Below are 22,102 nucleotides of genomic sequence, written 5' to 3'. Positions count from 1 at the left end.
CTCCAAGATTGCTACCAGTCACATCTGTTGCACGAGTTCATTGGGACCACTAGGGACCAGTCAAAACCTGGCCCCTTCACACGAGGTGCAGGAAGCAAATGACATTCTGCGATTTCACCGGGAAAGCATCCAGAAAGTCATTGAAGCTTTACATACAACAGTTGAATTACCAAGACTCAAAACCACTGAAGCCAAGTAATTCCAAAACCTCCCAAAAGTTTAATTACTTAAACCTCCTAAAGTACTGAATGCTGCCACTAAGTGGCCTGGCACTCAGATCAGCATCCATCCACACATCAGTTCAGGAGCAGATAACATTGCCACATACCAATGAAGATAAAAGGGAGGGAGGGAGACAGGGAGCCACCAGGGCTCTACTAGAAAGAGACATTTCGTTACATTCAAAGCTGGGTTTCTAGGGTAGCCCCTTGGTGGTTCCTTGTAGCTAAATACCCACAGAAAAAATAAAGGGGACTTACCAGGGAGGAGGAGAGGTAGAAGGCACTAAGGCAAATGAGAGACAAGTGGCCGGGAAATATGACCCATGGCCACATAGAACAGAAGAGGACCAGAGACATTGACTAAATACCTGGCCCCCAAGACCCTGTTAGTCCACCAAAACCCCCGAGTCTGAATATCTGCCCATGACTTATTAGAGAAGACTGCCACAAGTCCAGTGTATTTGCGAACATCATGGACCCGGGGACACACCACAGACTGAATAGTCTTTATGACACTCTAGACAACCTGAGAAACACGAGCCTTGGAACAGGGAACCAAGGAGACTGGATCAACCCAAAGACCGCCCACTGAGGCTGAGACGGTAGTCCACAAGTAGTAACCAACCACCACCACCAGACAACAAATGCTGCAACCTGGCTTAATCAACTAAGCATCAGTAATAACCAAAGGACACCTCCGGAAGCCCACAGATTCGTTCTTCACCAGAAAAGGACACGGTTGCAAACAAATAGATACAATGACCACATGCATATTTATAGAACAAGAGAAAACAGACACAATATTATTTGAAATTATCAATAGGGTTAGCAAGAGGCCATAAGTTCAAATTAATACAAAAATAAGATTACGAAAGTTATGTGGTACTTTAATAAGGATTTCAAATATCCCAGATACAATAGTGCAAAAGATGTTTCAAAGTATGGAATTCCTTTACAAGGATAGTTTTAGTTGGTTGAAACAGACTCCATAAGGGTGTATGAAGATTGATAATTGGTTGAAACAGACTCCAGAAGGATGTATGAAGAGAAGAGTGGTAGTTAGTTGAAACAGGTGCCAGAAGGGCATATAAAGATTGATTACTTTTTACAAGTACAAAACCACAGGAAACTTTAAATAATTTATAAATAAAATAAAGACAGAGCACCAAGAGCACACCTCTATTTCTGTAACCACAAATCAGTAACCCATATCTCTCTCACTTGACCACAGAGCTCGAGATGATATAACTAAGCTTCAGTGACATGCTATCAGATGTGAAGGACACGCCAAGGCTCACCAATGATCTATGATTAAGCCTTTACATGGTTGCATATTAGCAACTGACAGGATAAAAATGCATGACATTTTCACACCTTTATTGAATAAGATACTATGGACAAAATAAAGAACAATATCTTTCCTTCAAGTTCTGAAACTAATGTGGTACTAAAATCTTTGGCTTTATAAGCATATTACTGCTTTTAGAAATTTTGTCCAAGTTTAGCAGTTCTTTTTGCTGGGAAATCTCCTCAATGGTATAAAAGTACACAAGATTACTTGAATGAGAACGTATAAGACTGAAAACATCACTTGCTGTTCGAATAACACTACTTCCATTAGCATTAATGGTGTCACATATAAGCTGCGTGATACTGTTGCCCACTACTACGGCCACTCCACTATCATGTCCTGGTTCCAAAAAAATAAATTTAACCTTAATTTCATGTTTTCGTGCAAACTCAAAAACTCCAGAAATATGCAGTTGTGGGTCAACAATAAATGTTATGGCTTTTACTCCATTATTTATTAATTTGGCAAGAACCTTATTCAGACTTGCACAGACTGCTGCAGATGTTCTTTCTCTAGAGTCAGACAGTGCCACAAATCCAGTTGATTCTGCCATTGACCACATATACCCACATTGGAGGCTAATAACTCTCTGAGGCTCTGGTATGCCACTGTCACTAACAGAATGCAAAATGATCAGAGGAGCCCAGTCAGTCTGAATAACTGCATGGTACGGTGATGATTTTGCATCACATTTGGCTTCGTAGACATCCTCGTACTGCTGAATTATATACTTTATGTGATCCCTAAGGGTATGCAACTCTTTTTCCAACAATGCTGTAACTTGAACCAGGGGCTTTGTAGCTGTTCTTTTCTGAGGAACAGATGGGCTGCTTATAGAGGCAGTCATAGCCCACGCCGAGTAATTTAAAAAAGCATGGCGTGACTTTAAGGATTTTAAGTTCATGATTAACAAGTCAAATGCCTTTTTATCTAGAAGTATTTCTTCAATGTCTGTGGTGATACTTAAAAATCTTCTCCTCACCATGCTCTCTATTTTTAATTCAGGGTTCTGACAAGTCATGCACACACACACATCAAATTCTTCTGCCTTGCACTTTAATACAGTATGTGGAATGTAACTACAGAATACATTGAATGAACACTGTTTACAACAATCAGCAATGAAACGTTTATGAAGCACCGAGAGATAATGCCGTCTGTAGCGTAAAGGGTTCTTCTTGTTTCCTTGGGACACATCATCACGCATCATGAATCTATGAATAAGACACTGAAGTTCACCTTTTGAGGCACAGGAGCTAGTACTACTATGTGCTGTCGCAAAATTAATATCAGAATCAGTTGTTCTTTGTCTTAATCTTTCAATCTTGGTTGCATAACTCGCCTTATTACTGAGGGACGAAGTAACACTAACCTTACTACTACTTTTGATTTGCCTTTTTTCTTCCCCATTATTATATTTGGAGACTTCAAAATTATCCAAGTTGCCCATTTCAATGCCTCTACTTACTGAAAGTTCCTCATATAACTTTGCATTTCTCTTTTTCTCAAAACTTAATTTCTTCCATAAAGCTTGAATTGTATTTTTCTGTGATATCACCATGGCTTTCAGCTTACTTATTTTCACCAATTCTCTTCTTCTCTTTTGGATATAATACTTTTTAAGACACAAGAGAGAGTTGGGATCACTCCCAGGGTGTAAACACTGAGAATCAAACAAATCCTCTTCACATTCTGCCTCTTCTAATACTTCACTTCTCAGCGGCTTACATTTGTCTGGACTAACTTGTGCATCCTGTTGCTGGTCACTCATTGAAACATTCCGAGCCTCTTCCTGTAAAACAGTGAAAAATTTGAGTTAATATTGTTAAAGTATTAATATTAATAACACCTTCCACCAGGAAGTCACTAAGAAAGTAAGCGAAACTAAACAAGCCATTGTTGGTTTCAAATGAGACCACAGCTTTGAGAACTGCCAAAAAAGTACTAAAATGATGTACACAAATGATAAAAAATTTGTGAAGAGCAGAGTAACGGAGAAGGCACCTCACACTCACTACCATCAAAATAGAACTGAGGATGGAGCAGCTGGTTGACCCATGGCTGCTTTCTTCCTCCCACTAAACAGAAGGGGAAGGGGGTCAAATGAGCTGGTGCTAGTTTTATGAACTTTCTATTGTTTGTTTACATAGTTCGAGGAGTTCTTCGGCAGTTCTTGTGGCTGCAGTCTTATTTGAAACCAGCAGTGGTTTGTTTCTGGGTGCCTTCCTTGGTGGTGACAAATATGAATAAATTCATAGTAATTTTACCATAAATGTCATGGCTCCCAGCACCTCTTTGAGAAGGGGGGTGGGGGCAGGTTCTAGCTTGTGGTTCCTGGTAAGCCCAGCGACTGATAGATAGCACCTAGTAATATGACACACTATCAGAGATACTAGTAGCTTCAGGGAGCAACAAGCCCCCCCACCCTACAAAGAGGAATTAGAGTAAAGGTAGGAGAAAGGAGTCATGTGAGATCAGGGAAAACAAAAAGGGAAGTGATAAAATCATGAAGACAAATAATTTTAACTTACATTGTTTTCATTTTGAGGGTGACTGAAGTTCATTTCTTCCATGACCTTTGGACTGCTAGCATTGCTCCAATAATTATCACTACTGATGCCAGTTTCTGGTGCTGGGTTATAGCTGCATGTTGTACTATATGTGGCGGAAGTAATACGTTGAAATGGCAAGTTATTTTGATCAGAAGATGATAAAACCTGAAGATGAGAGACTGGTACAGAAAGATCAGCAGAGCCTAAGGAAGAGCATTGCTCCTGCACAAGGGATAAATTTCTAGTGCTAGATAATTCATCTTGTGTGGGGTAAGACAATTCTGTTGAACAAGTAGCAGAATGCTTTAATTCATGACTAGGCACTGTGTTTCCAGTGGTGCTATTAGATGCACATTCTACTTGATGATAAGGTTTGACCTCCGCAGCACTGGTGTAAGTCACTGGAGTATTTGTATTTAAATATAAAATATATGACACTGGCTGAGTAGGGACACAAATATTAGACGATTCAAGGAACGGGTATCCATGCTGAGAGGAAGTCTGTGATTTATCCATGATGCAAGGGATAGAATGAGCTTGAGAATGGGTAGAAAGAGATTCAGTTCCATTTGCTGCAGTACTGTACAATGGTTGTGAGGAAGATAATGCATAATTAGCAGAATAATAATGCCCAGAATGGGAGGGATTAAACTCGCTTGATACATCTGAGATGAGGCAGTCTTGCTGTATCAATTGAACAGAATCACTGGCAATGTCTGGTGGATCAAGATGCTGTTCAACATCAGGTGTTTCAGAATGTTTGTCTCCAAGATGAGCAGTATATGTTGAGGCAAGTATCGAATTATTGTGCCTTTCTTGCAAAACACATTCAGATTCAGTTTCAGATATATTACCATCCTCTTCAGGAACAGATGAAGAAACATCACTATCAAGCAAAACATGCTCTTGGGGTTTGTTGTGACCTGCAGTAGAGACAGTAAAGCAATTGGATTGATTAGTCTGCACAGAATGATGAGTAATATCAGGCTTAATTTGTTCAGCTGTAGAGGGCAAATACTCTTCAGATTTAAATTGGAAGGCATCACACTGTTCCTGTGTGTCAACACTAGGATCATTTGAAATACAAGATGACTGAAAATAATTCTGTTGAGTACATTCAGCACTATATGGATCTGTAGCTTGCCGAGAGATGGACATGGCTCTTGGAATATCTTCCTCAAGCTGTAAATGGGATGTATCTTCAATACAGTCATCAGTGGCTACAGACTCTTCTTGGGGCAATGCAACACGTTCACCAACTGTATTTGACAACATCGATTCTTGATCAAGAACGGGGGAGAACTCACGATTAGTATCTGGAGTTGGAGATCCTGTCTCCGAAGGCAATGAAGGCTCATAAAAAGTATCCGTAACTTCTACATCATAAAAAGTTTCTACTTTAGGACTTGGTGGAGGTGATTGTTTAGGAGAGGTTAACAACTGTCCTGACACCTGAGTAACATCAGTAGTACCCTCAGTATGAGATATTTTATCACTGGGAAAAGAATTACAATCAGCATTAATAGATGATTCTGACATTGTTAAAGCTATGTCTTTACTATTAATGTCAGTTGCAGCTGCTTGATGTGAAGATGATTGCAGTCGTTGAACAAGAATAGTTTTGTGGGTAAGACTTGCTGTTGTTGATTCAAGTTCAGGTATTGACATACAATTCTGCCCTGGAACTAACACAGGTAAATTTGGTTTTGGTAAGATCTTACAGTTAGTTGTAGATGTTGCAGGTTGCACATTTTTCAATCTGATGGCAAGCGTGTTACAGTTAGACGTAGTTGGTACTTCCGGACGAGGCAATATTCTGCGGCCAGGTCTCGGCGCAGCAGCAGGCCGAGGAAGAAGAGGAACTACTTTATCATTTATTCTTGGAATAAAGATTTTCTTATGAATTTTTATATTATGTGCAACAGCATATGGAGTTACAGAACCCACCTTTTTAATAGGTCTAATCTCGTTGATAGAACGAGGTGCAAAATTCTGGCATAATCTTTTCAATTTCTTTTTTCCCAAGATGGTACTGGTCCTGATAGACTTTATTGGTATTTTCACTGAAGTTTTACCTGGTGCAACATGATGCACTTCATTTGGAGCTGGAGGCTGCATCTGCTGTTGAAGATGAGGTGTAGTTTGGTCCTGACTGGAAGAAGCAATGGACTGAAATTCTATACCATTAGACATATTTGAACTACTATCATTATTAATGGATTGTACCTGCTGGTGAATGGGCAGGTCTTGGCTGGCAGTTGAAGTAACAGACTGAATATACTGGAGAGGTGCTTGATTTGAGCTAGAAGAAGGCAAAGACGTTTGCATTTGTTGCAGTGTAAGGTTGGTTTGTGTATTACCATGGCTCACTGACTGCAGCTGTTGGATAGAGACTTTCTGGTCTCCCTTTGACTGAGGCACTGATTGGAGCTGCTGAAGAGGCAAAGAATGCTGTGAAATATCAGGATTAACCGAATTTAATTGATGCAATGGCAAAGTTTGTTGATTACCGGCATGTGGGAGGGTCTGCATTTGTTGAAGAGGCACAGATAAGTTGCTGTTGCTGTACTGCTGAAGGGGAAAAACTGATTGTGTAGCAGGCGTCATGGACTGCAGCTGCTGAAGTGATATACCTTGTTGTGGGCAAGTAGACTGGATAATCTGCATCTGCTGAAGAGGCATTGTTTGCTGTTGACTGGTTGGAATCATTGTGTGGAACTGTTGAAGAGACATTGCTTGCTCTGTGCTTGCTGTAGTGTTGGATTGCACTTGTTGGAAGGGTGTAGCCTGGTAGTTATTTGCTGAAGGAATCGCTTGGAGTTGTTGTACAGGCATAATTTGGTTTGCATTCCCTGAGGTAACTTGTTGCACTTGCTGCACTGGTATAGTTAGTGGTGAACTTCTGGTTGTTATGATTTGTAAATTTTGTAGATTGATACTTTGCTGAGAACTTCCAGAATGCAAGTGTTGTAGAGGCATTTGCTGTTGTGGTATTCCAGAAGACACTGCAGGTTCTTGGTGTAGCTGGATAGCTTGTGAATTTCCAGATGGTATGGTTGATATTTGTTGCATTGGGATAGCTTGTGAATTTCCAGATGGTATGGTTGATACTGGTTGCGCTGGGATAGCTTGTGAATTTCCAGATGGTATGGATGATACTTGTTGCATGGGAATAGCTTGTGAATTCTCAGGTGGTATGGTTGATACTTGTTGCATGGGAATAGCTTGTGAATTTCCAGATGGTATGGTTGATACTTGTTGTACAGAAATAGCTTGTGAATTTCCAGGTGGTATGGTTGATACTTGTTGCATGGGAATAGCTTGTGAATTTCCAGGTGGTATGGTTGATACTTGTTGCATGGGAATAGCTTGTGAATTTCCAGGTGGTATGGTTGATACTTGTTGCACTGGGACAACTTGTGAATTTCGTGATGGTGCAGCACGTATCTGTTGTATAGGCATGGTCTGGTGTAAGTTTCCACTTGGCATAGTTTGAAATTTTTGTACAGGCAGGTGTTGAGAGCTAATGGATGGTATGGCTTGTAATGGTTGGAGGGGCACTGACTGTGTAGTAACTGAAGGAACATTTTGCAAAGGATGAAGTGCCACATTTTGCTGAGCATTTACTGTATTTAGAGACTGAATCTGTTGAATTGAAATATTCTGTTGTGTAGACACTGAGCAAACATTCTGCATCTGATGAACATTCACTGGATGCTGTGGGCTAGAAGCTGGGATAGACTGCATTTGCTGGAGCGGCACAGTCTGATGCATGCTGACGGGGGTGATTTTCTGCAGGTGTTGCAGGGACACAGATTGTTGTTGAGGATGGATAACCATTCCAGGTAGTCTAATTGCTGGCTGCTGCTGTGGGCGTGGCAGAAGCTTACGTCCATGACATGAACTGGCCAACTGTGTTTGCTGAACTTGTCCACACTTTTTGGTACTATCTGAAGAGCTAGAGATAACCCGAGTGGAGATAACCCGAGAAGTGACACCAGGAGCCAATTTCAGTTGTGGTACAGGTACAGAAATTGGGTTCTTAACAACAGTAGCAACAGTTGACTTTTGAGGAGCAATAGCAATTGCTTTCTGACTATGACCTGATATTGCAGCTTTAAGCTGTGGAACATTATTAGCATGGTTTGTATTTGGCATAGACTGCAAATGGCGAATTGGCATAATATTGCAATTATTTGTTGGACTAATAGAGTGAATTTGATTAAGAGGAATAGTTTGCTGTGCAGTGGATGTATTAACAGAATGCAGTTGTTGTAAGGATGCTGCCTGCTGAACTTGGACTATAGAAGTTGGATTGTGTGATCTGGGTAAAAGTTTACGCCCTATGCTGGCAACGTTGGTTGTTACTTGCGGTAGCGGAGCAGTTTTAAGGGAAATGCTTTGAGTGCCAGATGGCTGTTGTTCTGGCACTAGTTCTGGCATCTGTTTTGGAGGACCTAGGGAAGTGGGCTGGCAGTGAGAGATGGCTAGGGGAGCACTGGTAACATTTAAGTTTGAAACTTGTATCTGTGGTCTAGGAAGAATCTTTCTAATTGCCCCAATAGTATTTGATTCTGGAGACCTAATCTGATGAATCTTGTGTCTACGGCCTCGGCGACGTGTAGATAAAATCCGTAAACTTGTTGGCTGACTGCTATACAGGCCAATATCTGCTACAATCTTCTCACTTTCTTCTTTTGGCTGTGAAAATCAAATAAATAATTTGTTATTGTGTGAATAATGTATCTAAAGAACTACAAAATATGATTCAAAATAAATTTATAGACTAAAAATTGCAAAATAAATCTTAAAAAAATAAATTAATATGTAAACTACTGATGAGAATTGCTATACACGAGTAAGAAATAAAAAAAAAAAGTGTTGAATGTAATGAAACGCCATTTTCTGGGTGAGACCTGGAGGCTCCCCAGAGGCTCCCCAGAGCTTACTAGGCTGATATGCTAATGTCAGACTTTGGCATCAGTCATGTGTATGGAGTTCTGTGGGCCTACCAGGGACCACGAGCCAGAACCTGGCCCCCTCAGAGAGGCATGGGGAGCAATGGCTTATAGAAACCCCCATGTGGTTGGAAGCATTCTATGTCTGCCATCGACCGGGTCAGGCACCCACAAATGTAAGCATCCCAAAACAAACCCCTATTCTAGTGAAAATTTTGCTACCAAAAGCCGAACAAGTGGATAGAACTCCCCTAAAAGAAATGAGCAAACAAGCATGACGTCACATGTCGCCACGCCACTGTCTGCGCAGCTTCCCCCTCCCCGGGATGGAAGGGGGAAAGGGTGGAACCCCAGACCCCCGTGCCGGCTATCCACCCTTCAGTTCTGAGGCTGGATGTCAAAACACGTGAAAAATCACCGACCAGAGGGAGGGAGGGATGCCAGGAGTCTCCGGGTCTCACAGAGAAAATGGCGTTTCACTACATTCAACGCTGGTTTTCTGGGGGGAGCCCCTTTGGCTCCCCGAAGCTAATTACTCAGAGGAAAAATTAGAGAGACTTACCCAGGAGGCGGTCGCTGCTCACTCCTCAACTCGAATTCGAGACAACTGGCTGCAACCACCGACCCAACGCAACACAGGCCCGACTAGGCCCAGGAACATTCACAAGATAACAAGCAGCCAGGACCCCGTTCGACCGCCAAAATCCCTGCGCCCGAATGTCAGCCCAGGACATGTTGCCAAAGACGGCGGCAAGAACAGCGAACTTGCGAACGTCATGGGCACGGGGATAGACCACAGGCTGGCTAGCCTTAATAATCCTGTGGACGACCTAGGAGACCCGCACCCGCGAACAGGGAAGAAGGGAAACCGGATCAAAGCAAACCGGTAGCAAAGGGCATACCTGGACACAGAAGCCATGGCGCGCAAATAACGGCGGAAGGCCGCAACTGGACACAAAACATGATGCACCCCCGGCCTAAGCAACCAAGCATCAATATCACAAGGACCCCTCTGGAAAGCAGTAGTCTCATTCTTTGCCAGAAAAGAAGGAGACGGCTGCATATAAACAAATCTATCGCTACAACCGAAAGAGCAGAAACCCCTGCGCCGGAAGAGAGCATAAAGCTCACCAACCCGACCCCCAGAGGCTACTGCCAACAAGAAAAGAGCCTTCGAGAAACAATCCTGAACCGAAGGGGCCACAACAAACCAAGGAGAAGAAAGAAAAGAGAGCACTCTGTCCAAAGACCAGGACGGCTCAGGCGGAGCACGAGCAGGCCGGAGGTGAAACAACTCACAAGACAGCTTGCGAAACGGCGCAGATGAACAACAATACCGTATGCAAGCTGAAGCGGCTCCGCCAGCGCCGCATGATACAAGGCATAAGAAAAATTCAGGTAAACCGTGATCCAACTCTGATACCCCTCAGACACTCCAGGGCTATAACCAGGGCAAACCACAACTGCAGGGGAAGGAAGAGAAGGTGTCGACTTAGTCTAGATGGAGGTCACTAACACCTACAATTCTGGGTACCTAAACACCAAAGGGACCTACTCTGGGTCATCCAGATTATCAATATGCCACAAACATCTAACCGGATCAAACTTAACTTGCAAAGCACTGGGCATCTGAAAAACTTCTAAACTCAAAGCTGAATCAGTAAAAGCAGAGACACTGAGAACACACCTCATAGGACTTGGGGTTGTGTCACCAACACTAGCAAACATTACAGAGGAGGCAGGAAAAATGGCAATCATCGGGTACCAAAGAAAATGAAAACCCTTCGAACTCGCACTTGGCAAGCATGGGCTTGAATGGTTGATCCATAACGGACTGTGTCAGAGATCTGTGAGAGGATTGCCAAGGCTTGAAGGCAGCTAAGCAGAAACCTCAGGCACTGCAACCACTTGCTGGAGGAACAGTCATCAAAAGCTGACAAAACAACCAGGCTACAAAAGGTGACTGCGGCAAGCCATATAAACAGGCATGCGAACCCCAGCATGCCCCAGCACAACCAAAAAAAAAAAAACCACACCAAGGTGCTCAAGCTGAGGAATCAAAGATTTATGAATGACCCGAGGTGAGGCTCTCCACACCAGTGGTCTGGCCTCTTAGGGGCAAACTCTGAAACCCATCAGAGAAGATAACTTCGACTGTGTAAGGGCAGGCACTCAGAGATGAAAACCCTGAATGTATGCAGCTAGAAACACAACAAAAGTCCACACATCAAGCAGACAGAAAACACACACATGAATCTAACACTTAAATAAGGAACAATAAATAGCAAATGGCCCACGTAGGATGAACCAAGCCAAGGATGGTCAGCACTTAACTTGAAGCAGTGGGACTTGCCTACAACTGGTGGGCCAAAGCACTACAGGTAGCAGTCACCACTATTGCATCAGTAACAAAGCTGGCTGGTCTGAAGAGCCAACTGCAGGCTGGGGTCAGGCCACCTGGTGGTAGTGATTGGTACCAACAACTTTTCAGCTAGTCTGAGTTAATCTCTTTAGCTTTTTCAAGGCTTCATTTCCTCTGAGCCCTTCAGATATCTGTAAAGCTTCGCTCACTTTCTGGATGCTTTCTCGGTGTGATGGTGAACTGTCACTCTCTCTCCCTGTACATCGGTGAGAGGGGCCAGGTTCTAGCTTTGGTCCCAGGTAGACCAAACAGAACCTTCGCAACATTAGGGAGCCACCAGGGGCTTCCCCAGAAACTTCTGTTGACCATTATACTTATGGTTGTATGTACTGCATGATGATGTCTGTGTTTAGGGTAACACCTCTGGCCTGGTATGTCATACCTAAACAATATTTTCTATTGATAAACATGCCCAATCATTTCTGTCCTGCCAGTTAATCAAACCCAGAATCCCTACTTGAGAGTTAAGAATAAAGCCATTTATTCTTAACTAAATACTAAACTAAATAAACTAAATAACTAAACTAAACTAAGTACTATGCCACCCTATATAATATATTCACCTTTTAATTCAGTCATCACCCAAGATGGAAACAAAATGTTCCAGAGGGTGCCACATCCAAAAGGATTAAAACTTAGTTTATAATATTGAATTGAAATATTTCAACATTAGTTTAATGCTTTAAACTGATAAACCTTACCAATGTAATCTCGTCATCTTTCTCTTCCAGTTTTACCCGACATGCCTGGAAAGGTAAAACATTATTACAAGACAAATAATTGTTCAACTATTATTTAATATATATACAGTGGCACCTCGATTTACGATTGCCCCTACTTACGATAATTTCGAGTTACGATGTAAATTTCATCGAAAAATGCGACTCGACATCCAATGGTGTCGTCGACTTCCGATATTTGTTGGTACACGTTCAGGTCGACCGAGCACGTGGTTCCCGGTCACGCGGTCCGACCTGCCTCAGTTTACTACAGCTGCACGCTTAGTGACGATCGCCCCTATAAGAAATTTCGCGTTTGTTGTGATTTTTTTGCATTTTGAACATTAAAGTAATTATTATATATCACACCATGAGTCCCAGGAAAGTCAGTGGTAAGGCTCAACATATGAAAACCCATGTAAGGATGACCATAGAGCAGAAACAGGAGAACAGAATGTTTCTTCCTCAACAATTAAGAAAATGTGTGCAGCATGGGAAGAATTGCAAACCTTTGCTGAAACGACTCACCCAAATCAAGCTGCAGTAGGTCGTTGCCTTAACCTATTCAATGACACTGTGATGCATCATTACAGACAAATGTTAAAATGAAGGGAAAAACATATGTCTCTTGACAAATTTGTAGTGAGACAAACAAGCACTGAACCACAACCAGGTCCTAGTGGTATTCAGGCAAACGTAGGAGAGAGAGTACCCCAGAGAAAACATCTTGAGGTTATCTTGAGATGATTTCGGGGCTTTTTAGTGTCCCCGCGGCCCGGTCCTCGACCAGGCCTTCAACCCCAGGAAGCAGCCCGTGACAGCTGACTAACACCCAGGTACCTATTTTACTGCTAGGTAACAGGGGCATAGGGTGAAAGAAACTCTGCCCATTGTTTCTCGCCGGCGCCTGGGATCGAACCCAGGACCACAGGATCACAAGTCCAGCGTGCTGTCCGCTCGGCCGACCGGCTCCCTCCCTACAACATCATTGTAGTTGGTATTTGGCTGATTATTGGGCATAGTGGGTTTCCTGGTTTATGTGGCTTTACATTGCCATAGGCATATCCTAAACCATAGTCACCTTGGAGTTTGGCAAAATGAACACTACCTCTCTTTGCTTTGATTGCAGTAATAGTTTTGTTCACTTTGCGTAAGGTCTTCCACAGGGTTCCTCGTGATTCATTGAAATTTAGTGTCATCACTGAGGATGTCGCTAATTTTATTCATATATTCTTGAGTAGGGATCAACACGTATGCTGCTGCCTTGTTGGCTTTTCTTATTGTTACACCTTCCAGATTTTTTAATTGTTTTGCTACTTCTTTGAGTTGTGGGGTTAAGATTGTTGACGAGTATGTTCCTTGTTTTTCCCCCCGCCTCTATTAGTAGTTCAGCCTGAAGTGTGCCAGTGGTGATGACTTTTTTGTTGTCTTCTAACTTATGGATGTCGTCCAGAAGCATTTTGATTTTAATGCATTTTTTATGCTTTTTGGTTTTGATAAGAATTGACAGTTTAGACCAAGATTCAAGAGGTCTTGTTGGTACTGAGTAAAATAGTAAGTTGTGAGGTTTATGTAGCCATCTTTTGGATGAGGGATCTTTAACTGTTCACTGCTTAGGGCTGTCAACTTTCAGAGGGGTCATGGTTTCTACATGGGTTTTGTGTTGTTGTTTTAGGTTGAGTAGTTCAATGTTGATGGTTTGCTTGAGCTGGTTGGGGATGTTGTACTGGGTCAATTTATTTAACTGCTGTTCAGCCTACTCTGTAAGGGTTTGGAGGGTTTCCTTCTTCGTGTTAAGTTGATCCCGTATGAGATCTTGCTTATTCCTCCAAACCCTTACATAAACAATTGTACAATGTTTAATTTTACTTACCTTTGTATCCTGAGGAGAGGGGTTGAACAATGAAAATTTTTTGTCAGACAATGCAGGTGGTGTCAGTGGTTGTCAGGGAAGGCAAGTGGTGTCAGGGAAGGCAGGTAGTGTCAGGGGAAGGCAGGTAGTGTCAGGGAAGGCAGGTAGTGTCAGGGGAAGGCAGGTAGTGTCAGGGGTTGTCATGGAAGGCTGGTGGTGTCAGTGGTTGTCAGAAAAGGAAGGTAGCGTTAGGTGAGTGAGTGAAAGTGAAGATACGTGTCCAGCACAGGGTTGGTCTGGACTAGCATCACAGGACCCAGCTAGCCTCGACTCAGTCATCCTTTGTACCCATTAATGCTGTACTTCATCTGTACAATACTATATATTCCTTATTCATATTAATAGTGTTTGCTATTTCATTTTTATTTGATGTACTGTATGAAACTGTCCAGTTTTCTCATGTTCTGTGAATTCCTCAACAATTGCATCTCGAGGTTTGTATATTAGAAAAATAACTAACTTTATTTACTATATTTTTACTCCCAGTATCTCTACCACCTCCTTTGTATAGTTAGGGAGCTCCAAGCATACAAAGTGCTCTCAAATATACAAACCTACTCTTAATTGTGACTTATTTACCCCAATCACATCTTTAAAGATTATATTCTGGTATCCAGATCTTGCTGTCCATGAATTTCCCTGCATGGTTATCTTCTTGAGGTTATATCTTGAGATGATTTCGGGGCTTTAGTGTCCCCGTGAGCCGGTAATCGACCAGGCCTCCAACCCCAGGAAGCAGGCCGTGACAGCTGACTAACACCCAGGTACCTATTTTACTGCTAGGTAACAGGGGCATAGGGTGAAAGAAACTCTGCCCATTGTTTCTCGCCGGCGCCCGGGATCGAACCCGGGACCACAGGATCACAAGTCCAGTGTGCTGTCCGCTCAGCCGACCGGCTCCCAATACTACAACATACTGTGCCCAGAGTTTCTGGGAAATCTCCAAATACTGCATTTGACTCTGTGAGGAGACCATTTATGAACAGTACTTTGTTTTTTGCTCTTGTTTTTAATCCTCTTATGTTGGCAAAGATGAATGAGAATACTCTATTTGGTGTATTTTGATTGGGAGATTTTTCTGAAGGGTTTATTATGTGAGGCCACATCAGATTTGTTCTGACTAGTACTAGTTGTTGCAGCTTTGTTCTAATGTCATGGTTTTAGCTCTATTGTGAAGTGCCTGTCAGAGTTGTAGCTATGTTTCATGGTGTAATTGTATCCAAGTCTGGTATGCAAGTGGTTCTTTTCAGCCAGTTCCATACATTCCCTCTGTCCCACTTTTAGAAAGCTCTTTCTTCTAGGTCTAAAAATTGTTTGACTTTCCTCCAAAGCCATTTCCTGTTCTGGCTCCCAGTCGGCTCAAGTGGATCTCAGATGCTTGGTGCCGAAAAAGGCTTGGCAGCTACCGTACTGTAACCATGGGGAGGTACTCAGGGGGCCCTCACAGAAAACTAAGAATTCAAAAATTCTAAATTCTGTATTTTAAATTCCTTAATGTATCTGGAACAATATACTAGTGCAGACTTTGAGGATTCACTGGACAATATAAGCATTTCTTTATATTCAGATCATAGCAAATACAAATACAGTACTAGATTCAAAGTTTTACTATTATTATTAAGAAAACTATACCACAATTTTAAAACACTCACCGATTCATCAACGTATATATATTCTGGCTCCTCCTTCACTTCCACCTTGATGCCCGAGTCCTCACACTCCATTAGAAGTGGATCCATGACTCACTAATGTCTGGAAGAAAACAGCTGAGCATCATGACTGTGAAACCTAATATGAACATACAGTGCTACATAAAGACTGTGAAACACAGCAAGAACATACTGTGCTTCATTATGAATGTGAAACATAAGAACATACTGTGCTGCATTAAGACTGAAACATAACAAGAACATACTGTACTGCATTAAGACTGTGAAACATAACAAGAATACTGTATACTGTGCTGCATTGTGCATGTGAACATACTGTGCCAACGCTGCATAATAAGTGGTGACAGTATTTGACTCGAGAAGCCAAACAAGATAAAAACTAAGAACACAACAACCCGCTTGGAAACCGAAAAGCAACAAAAAAATAAAAAATTATGAAAAAACCACCAAGAACCCCATACACCAAGAACCCCATACTGTCACTGGGAATAAGACAGCAGGTGGGACCCCTATAGCCCAACCACCTGATCACCACACAATAGGCAATAAATATGTTTCAACAAGCAATAAATATGTTTCAACAAGCAATAAATATGTTTCAACAGGCAATAAATATGTTTCAACAGACGATAAATATATTTCAACAGTCCATATGCGTAGAGCAGAAGAAGTCAAACCAGCGAGGCAGGTGAAAGAGCCTGACCCTCTGAAAGAAGCGGGGCCACAGAAAAATTCCCGGGATTGGACACCGAGCAAGCAGTGCCTGAAGCCAATATTGGGCCGGCCACCAAGGAGCCAGAAGTATCACTCTTCCTCTGTACGACTTCAATTGTGCCTGCACTCAGAGTAACAGCCAGACCGGGGAAAAGAAGTAAATGTACCTCTAACCCGAGCAGTCCAGCTGAAAAACCGTCAACGTGAACGGCATGGAGATGCAACACCAAGAACTCAGCTAACGAGCTACCCAGCACCAAGAGTCATGGACCGAACTCCCCCCCCCTCCCTCCCTGGTTGAGGAAAGAACCACATGGAACAAGCCAAAAGGAGCAGGATCACTGAGTGCAGAGGAATCCAAAATCACTGCAGCGCCTGCCACACAGCCGCAAATCCCACACCATTCTAAGCGCTCAACAAGGAAATTGCCAATGACCCAGTCTGGACAAGTGAATGGTGGCCACAATTCCCCATCTAACAGCCGAGGCTTTCGGGACATCGAGCAAGGACACAGGAAGGTGCCAAGAAGTGAACCCTGAAAACCTGAAGAGGAAGTTGGCTACACAGCATCCAGCGCAGGGCCTCCAGAGACCACACCCAGCAATCACGAGAAAGGCAAAAAGCCTGTCCTAAAAGTATTAGGAAAGCAACAGAACCAATCCTACCCAACAGGAACCCAGAAGGACAAACACCGGTCTCCTGCACCAGTGCAACAGCTCGAGTAACTGTTTAAAAAAAATCAGGAAAGGAACCAGGAGGGAACCCTTGGAAGAGGGAGGAAGACCCGCCCGCCCCCACCCAAAGCACACGCACTGAGATGACTCAACAAAAGCAAGGAACCCCTCGGGGACCTGCCCCAAAAAACCCAAATCCTCTAAAGGAGGTGGGACCAACCAACTCCACCAAAGGCCTCAAGATAACCTGACCACAAGCAAACTGGCCGCACAGAGTGAATACAGCGCCAACTAGATAAGGGAAAAGGAATGGGGAAGACCGACCCGGCTGCCTGCACTACAGAAGGCCCTCCTCGATAACAACAGACAATGCTCTGGCCAGACCAAAACACTTGGAAAAAACGAGACCTACGTTGTGTGTACAACTTGGTCAAGGCCTCAGTGGGTACACACTACCAACAAGGCTGGTGGAGCATCATTCTCCAGCTTCCCCAATTCGTTCTGCAACTGGAAATGAACCTCTCTCCAGAAAAATAGAAATGGCCAAATGCAACAAGGCCTTCTGGTCAACTGAAACCAGTGCTAGAGGCAAATGGGAACCCATGCGTGGTTTTGGTACGAACCCACCTCACAGAACAAGGCAGGTGCAAACCCTGTACTTTTAATGGCATCAAGGTCCATGAGAGAACACATTAAAGCCAGAGGAAAATTTTCTATTGCAAAATTTTCAACTAACAAAAGATGCGACTTTTCCAGAAATAACAATGGAATATTAGGCCAGGAAAAGACAGCAACCTCATAGAGCAACCAGGAAACTGCACCTGATCAAAATTCAAACAAAGCTGGACTAAATCCAGTTGTGCAATTTTTCACCCTTAACAAAAAAAATATCACTGTGTCTAGCATGCAGGGAAGCCAAATAGAACTGAGAAAAATTTTCTTTAAAATAAGAGCATCTAAGCCATTAATGAGCTCAAACAGGGATGGATATAAAGCTTATTACCAACCAGAGAAACAGGCCCTCTGCCCTAAGGACTAGGGCCCAGGATGGGTTAAATGACAACCATGGGCCATCTTCAGAAAGCAACGATGCCCTAGTTCCTTCAACCGACAAAGCTGTAGAGAGACAAGGATTGAGGCCCAAACCTGCTCAAGAATCTACACGCAGAGGCTTTTATATTCCCTCAGAGCTTAGACAAACGAGTCCTCTAACAAAAATAATGAAGGATATACAGGGGAGGGAGCAGACACCAAACCTCCTGGCAACTTCACTGTGGAGGTGAAAAGTCTGAACTAAGATGATCACCAGTCATTGAAGGTTCAGAAAACCTACATTTCCTGCATACAGGAAAATACACAAAAAATCACCATAGTATGTGCAATACTCTGACATACGTTAATATGGGAGATATGATATGGTAGATTAAATTGTCTGGATGTTGATCCAGAGAATTTTATCAAAAGATCAGATGAAACACAAATTAAGAGCAATGGTTTCAGCCACAACAAGCCACAGTGTAAGACTGAAAACAGGAGATACTTTTTCACACACAGGGTTATAAAACCATGGAACTGCCTACCCGCCAAAGCCGTAAATACCAAAACTTTATTAAATTTTAAAATCCAGCTATAAAAAATTATCAGGGCAAATGTGAGGACCTTTCACAAGCTACCAGCTTCTTGTCCTCGTCGCTCCCATAATACTGGCTCCACTCTGATCCACTCACTGGTTCCCATAATATATACATGGCAATGTGCATGGAGATATCAGATGCTTGTCTTGGAACATAGCAGAACATGTCTTTGATGTGCTTTGAACATGGCCCATCCTCCTGTTTTGGTAGTACAGCATTTATAGTAACAACGAGTGTCGGAAAACCTGACACCATTTACTAATATTTAATACAATAGGCAGATAATATTGCTGCCGTTTGCAATAACAAATTAACCCTAAAAAGAGTGTTTATTCCCACAGAAGATGTGGCAGTGGAATCTTCCTCTCATAGATAATGAGATTTTCTCCCGTGGAAAACGGAATATCATTGCCACGTCGCCATTAATTTCACCAGCTAATTCTGTTGGGAAACATTCTTAATACAGTAGACTTTGGACTATTTACATCATAAAACCATCTCACTTGAATTAACTTAATTATTAGTACCAAAATAGAGTAAATGTGACCTTTCCACCACTTCTTGACATCTGGACAAGAGAGCCAGGGCATCAGTGGGAGGGAAGCCAGTAGTCAGCCATTGTTAATTTTTAACAAGTTGCTGGAGCAAAATAGCTACTAGAATTCTCCCTTGGACAGCTGTGTTACAGAAGTAAAGTGCTTATGAAACCGACACGCAACTACATTTACTATAAGGGAAGTGTATTACCGAAACCCGTTTATTAATCTTTACATTCCTGGCCAGTGATGTTAGGTACATATAGGGCGAGCCGGTTAGCAAATGAGGCAGCAACCAACCCATGGTTAGCAATATTATCATCTCTTTATTCAATATACCCTGCACCAGTGCTTCCTCTGATATAGCTATCATATATAGGATTACTGCTATTATTGCAAGTACCCTTTGACAGGAACAATTGAAGAGGAAAAAAATTACTAGATACATAGTACTCCAGTATAGGAGTTGGAGGCCAGCCACACCCACAAAGTGGATCGACTGGCTTATTCATCCGTGTTCATACTGTTTGCCTAGGATATAACAACAATAAGATAAGGCCTCCCCATGTGCAGACGAGGAGTCACAATAACATGGCTGAAATATGTTGACTAAACCACACACTAGAAAGTGAAGGGACGACGATGTTTTGGTCCGTCCTGGACCATTCTCAAGTCGATAGTGAGAATGGTCTCACAATCGAGTCTCACAATCGACTTGAGAATAGTCCAGGACAGACCGAAACGTCGCTGTCCCTTCACTTTCTAGTGTGTGGTTTGGTCAACAAGGCCTCCCCATTTTAGTTAATATATATATATACAGTATATATGTAGTCTAATACTGTAGTGAATGTCTGCTAGTCAGTAATTTTGATTAACTACATATAAATCATAAACCCCCATAATGTGTAAGAAAATCGATTTGTGGGAATTTCAAGAAATACACTCTACTTTAAACCATCATACAATTTGCTATCGAAAAATGTAAACTTAAAATATAAATTCTATATAAAAATTCTATATAAATTTATATAAATTAAATAAATATAAATCTCACAGGTCAATTCCCCACAATGAGGGTTATAGTACATATATATAGTAGAAATCTGTACTATTGAATTTGGACAAACTGAAAAAGGTTTTGTATTTATGTTGCAGACAACCTAAACTAACCTAACCTAACCTTCCTAGGCCTAATACACAATATCTGAGGCCTAATATAGTACATATGTGTACCATACTAAGCCTAGGAATATTTAAGTTTGCTTTTTAGCTTAATTTTTTTTACTCTATAGAGTGAATATTGCAAAATTCTACTATATAATTTCTTAGTACAGAACATCAATGTTTGTACTATGGTGCACATAGTTACACAAAGTACTATCTAAACAGGAGGATGGGTTGGCTGAAGATGTGCTAGTGAAGTGCTAGTGGCTTTACAAGACTGTAATTACCATATTTGTATCCTCACATTCCTTATGTACATTCTTGTATATGCATAAATAAATAAATAAATAAATAAAGATGTGGTTTTCAACATGGTCAAATATTTTGGGGTTTCAAAGTAATGAGCTGCCAAACACTGGGATACCTGACATCTGTCTCCCTTGATACCACAGAATCCTATGCAGGCGATGAGTCACAATAACGTGGCTAAAGTAAGTTGACCAGACCACACACTAGAAGGTGAAGGGACGACGACGTTTCGGTCCGTCCTGGACCATTCTCAAGTCGATTGTGAGAATCAACTTGAGTCACAATAGACTTGAGAATGGTCCAGGACGGACTGAAATGTCGTCGTCCCTTCACCTTCTAGTGTGTGGTCTGGTCAACTCTCAGAATCCTAATCTCCAGACATGGGGCTAAACATCCAGGAGCCAGGGATGTTATACTAGGCATGTTCCCAATAGCATGGATGCAAAAAGAAATGTAACATCGACCATAACACATGGTTTTATTGGCAAAATTTCCTTACAAATGGGTTGACATGACTCCATGCATTACATCTGCAATGTCAATTTACAGAATAACTTCTGTTTACATCTATATCGCATATTTTGCAATACACCTAAAATAATCATTTTTTAGTCTTATAACTCTTTTTTTTTTTAGTCTTATAACTTTCATAAAGTGGCCAGAGACCAAAGAGTTTATCTTAACATAATCTAACCTAATATAACATAGCCTAATCCAGCCTGTCATAACGGTATATAGTGTTAATGGTTAGAAATGGCACTATAAGCTGTGTGACCAGACCTGACCTTACTTTGCTTGGTGGTACTGGAGCAGAGTATGGCGGGTGAGGTGGGGCAGCTCACCCTCACGCCGCCCCCAGCTGCTCCCCGCTGCCAAACATCATCAGCTTGTAACAACAGGACAATGAAGAACGTTTTAGAGTGCTTAAGACTGTCTGAGAGCTGCCCTCCTCCTTACTAGCCCTTTTGTTTACACTTGCTGCGCCCGCTGCGGGCCGCTAGACGCGCCAGGACCACCGCTAACCTTAGCGCCCAGCCTCATCTACCTGTTGTATTTGGTAATACAGTAATTGTTTTTAATGATAATTATAGTCTTTGTATTCATCTAAGAATCTTTACTCTATAGACTAGGCACTAATCTCATATTTTCTCCTAACTCCATGTGACATGGGGATATCAGAGGATCTCATATACAGAATAATATTGATTTTACCTAACTCAGCATCCTAACTTAATAGTATCTAACTACTGTACTATTGCTACATCA

General features: G+C 42.1%; 1 protein-coding gene across 3 annotated transcripts; it reads right to left on the bottom strand.

The window, feature by feature from the left end:
- Positions 1 to 1,583: 1,583 nt before the first annotated feature.
- Positions 1,584 to 21,845, bottom strand: LOC123771622 (mucin-4). 3 transcript variants are annotated; one of them, XM_045764236.2, is made up of 5 exons: positions 21,622 to 21,845; positions 15,788 to 15,887; positions 12,206 to 12,250; positions 4,104 to 8,825; positions 1,584 to 3,364 (listed from the first exon to the last, which is right to left on the bottom strand). In XM_045764236.2, the coding sequence occupies exons 2-5, from the start codon at positions 15,872 to 15,874 to the stop codon at positions 1,658 to 1,660; spliced, it is 6,561 nt and encodes a 2,186-aa protein (XP_045620192.2). In that variant the 5' UTR covers positions 15,875 to 15,887; positions 21,622 to 21,845; the 3' UTR covers positions 1,584 to 1,657. The 3 variants fall into 3 exon arrangements, with proteins under 3 accessions (XP_045620192.2, XP_045620183.2, XP_045620202.2); XM_045764227.2 differs by having other exon boundaries at positions 21,627 to 21,845; XM_045764246.2 differs by lacking the exon at positions 12,206 to 12,250 and having other exon boundaries at positions 21,627 to 21,845.
- Positions 21,846 to 22,102: the final 257 nt, after the last annotated feature.

The sequence above is a fragment of the Procambarus clarkii genome, chromosome 14 (genome assembly GCF_040958095.1).
Source record: "Procambarus clarkii isolate CNS0578487 chromosome 14, FALCON_Pclarkii_2.0, whole genome shotgun sequence".
NCBI classification, from domain to species: domain Eukaryota; kingdom Metazoa; phylum Arthropoda; class Malacostraca; order Decapoda; family Cambaridae; genus Procambarus; species Procambarus clarkii.
This window is presented reverse-complemented; position numbering and strand designations above follow the sequence as displayed.

Bases quoted from the DNA above. Each gene is read 5' to 3' on its own strand.
- LOC123771622 (XM_045764236.2), bottom strand. From the start codon at position 15,874: ATGGATCCACTTCTAATGGAGTGTGAGGACTCGGGCATCAAGGTGGAA. The intron at 8,826-12,205 runs GTAAGGTTTATC...TGATTTTCACAG, and splicing joins AAGATGACGAGATTACATTG to CCAAAAGAAGAAAGTGAGAA. The intron at 3,365-4,103 runs GTAAGTTAAAAT...ACTGTTTTACAG, and splicing joins ACCCTCAAAATGAAAACAAT to GAAGAGGCTCGGAATGTTTC.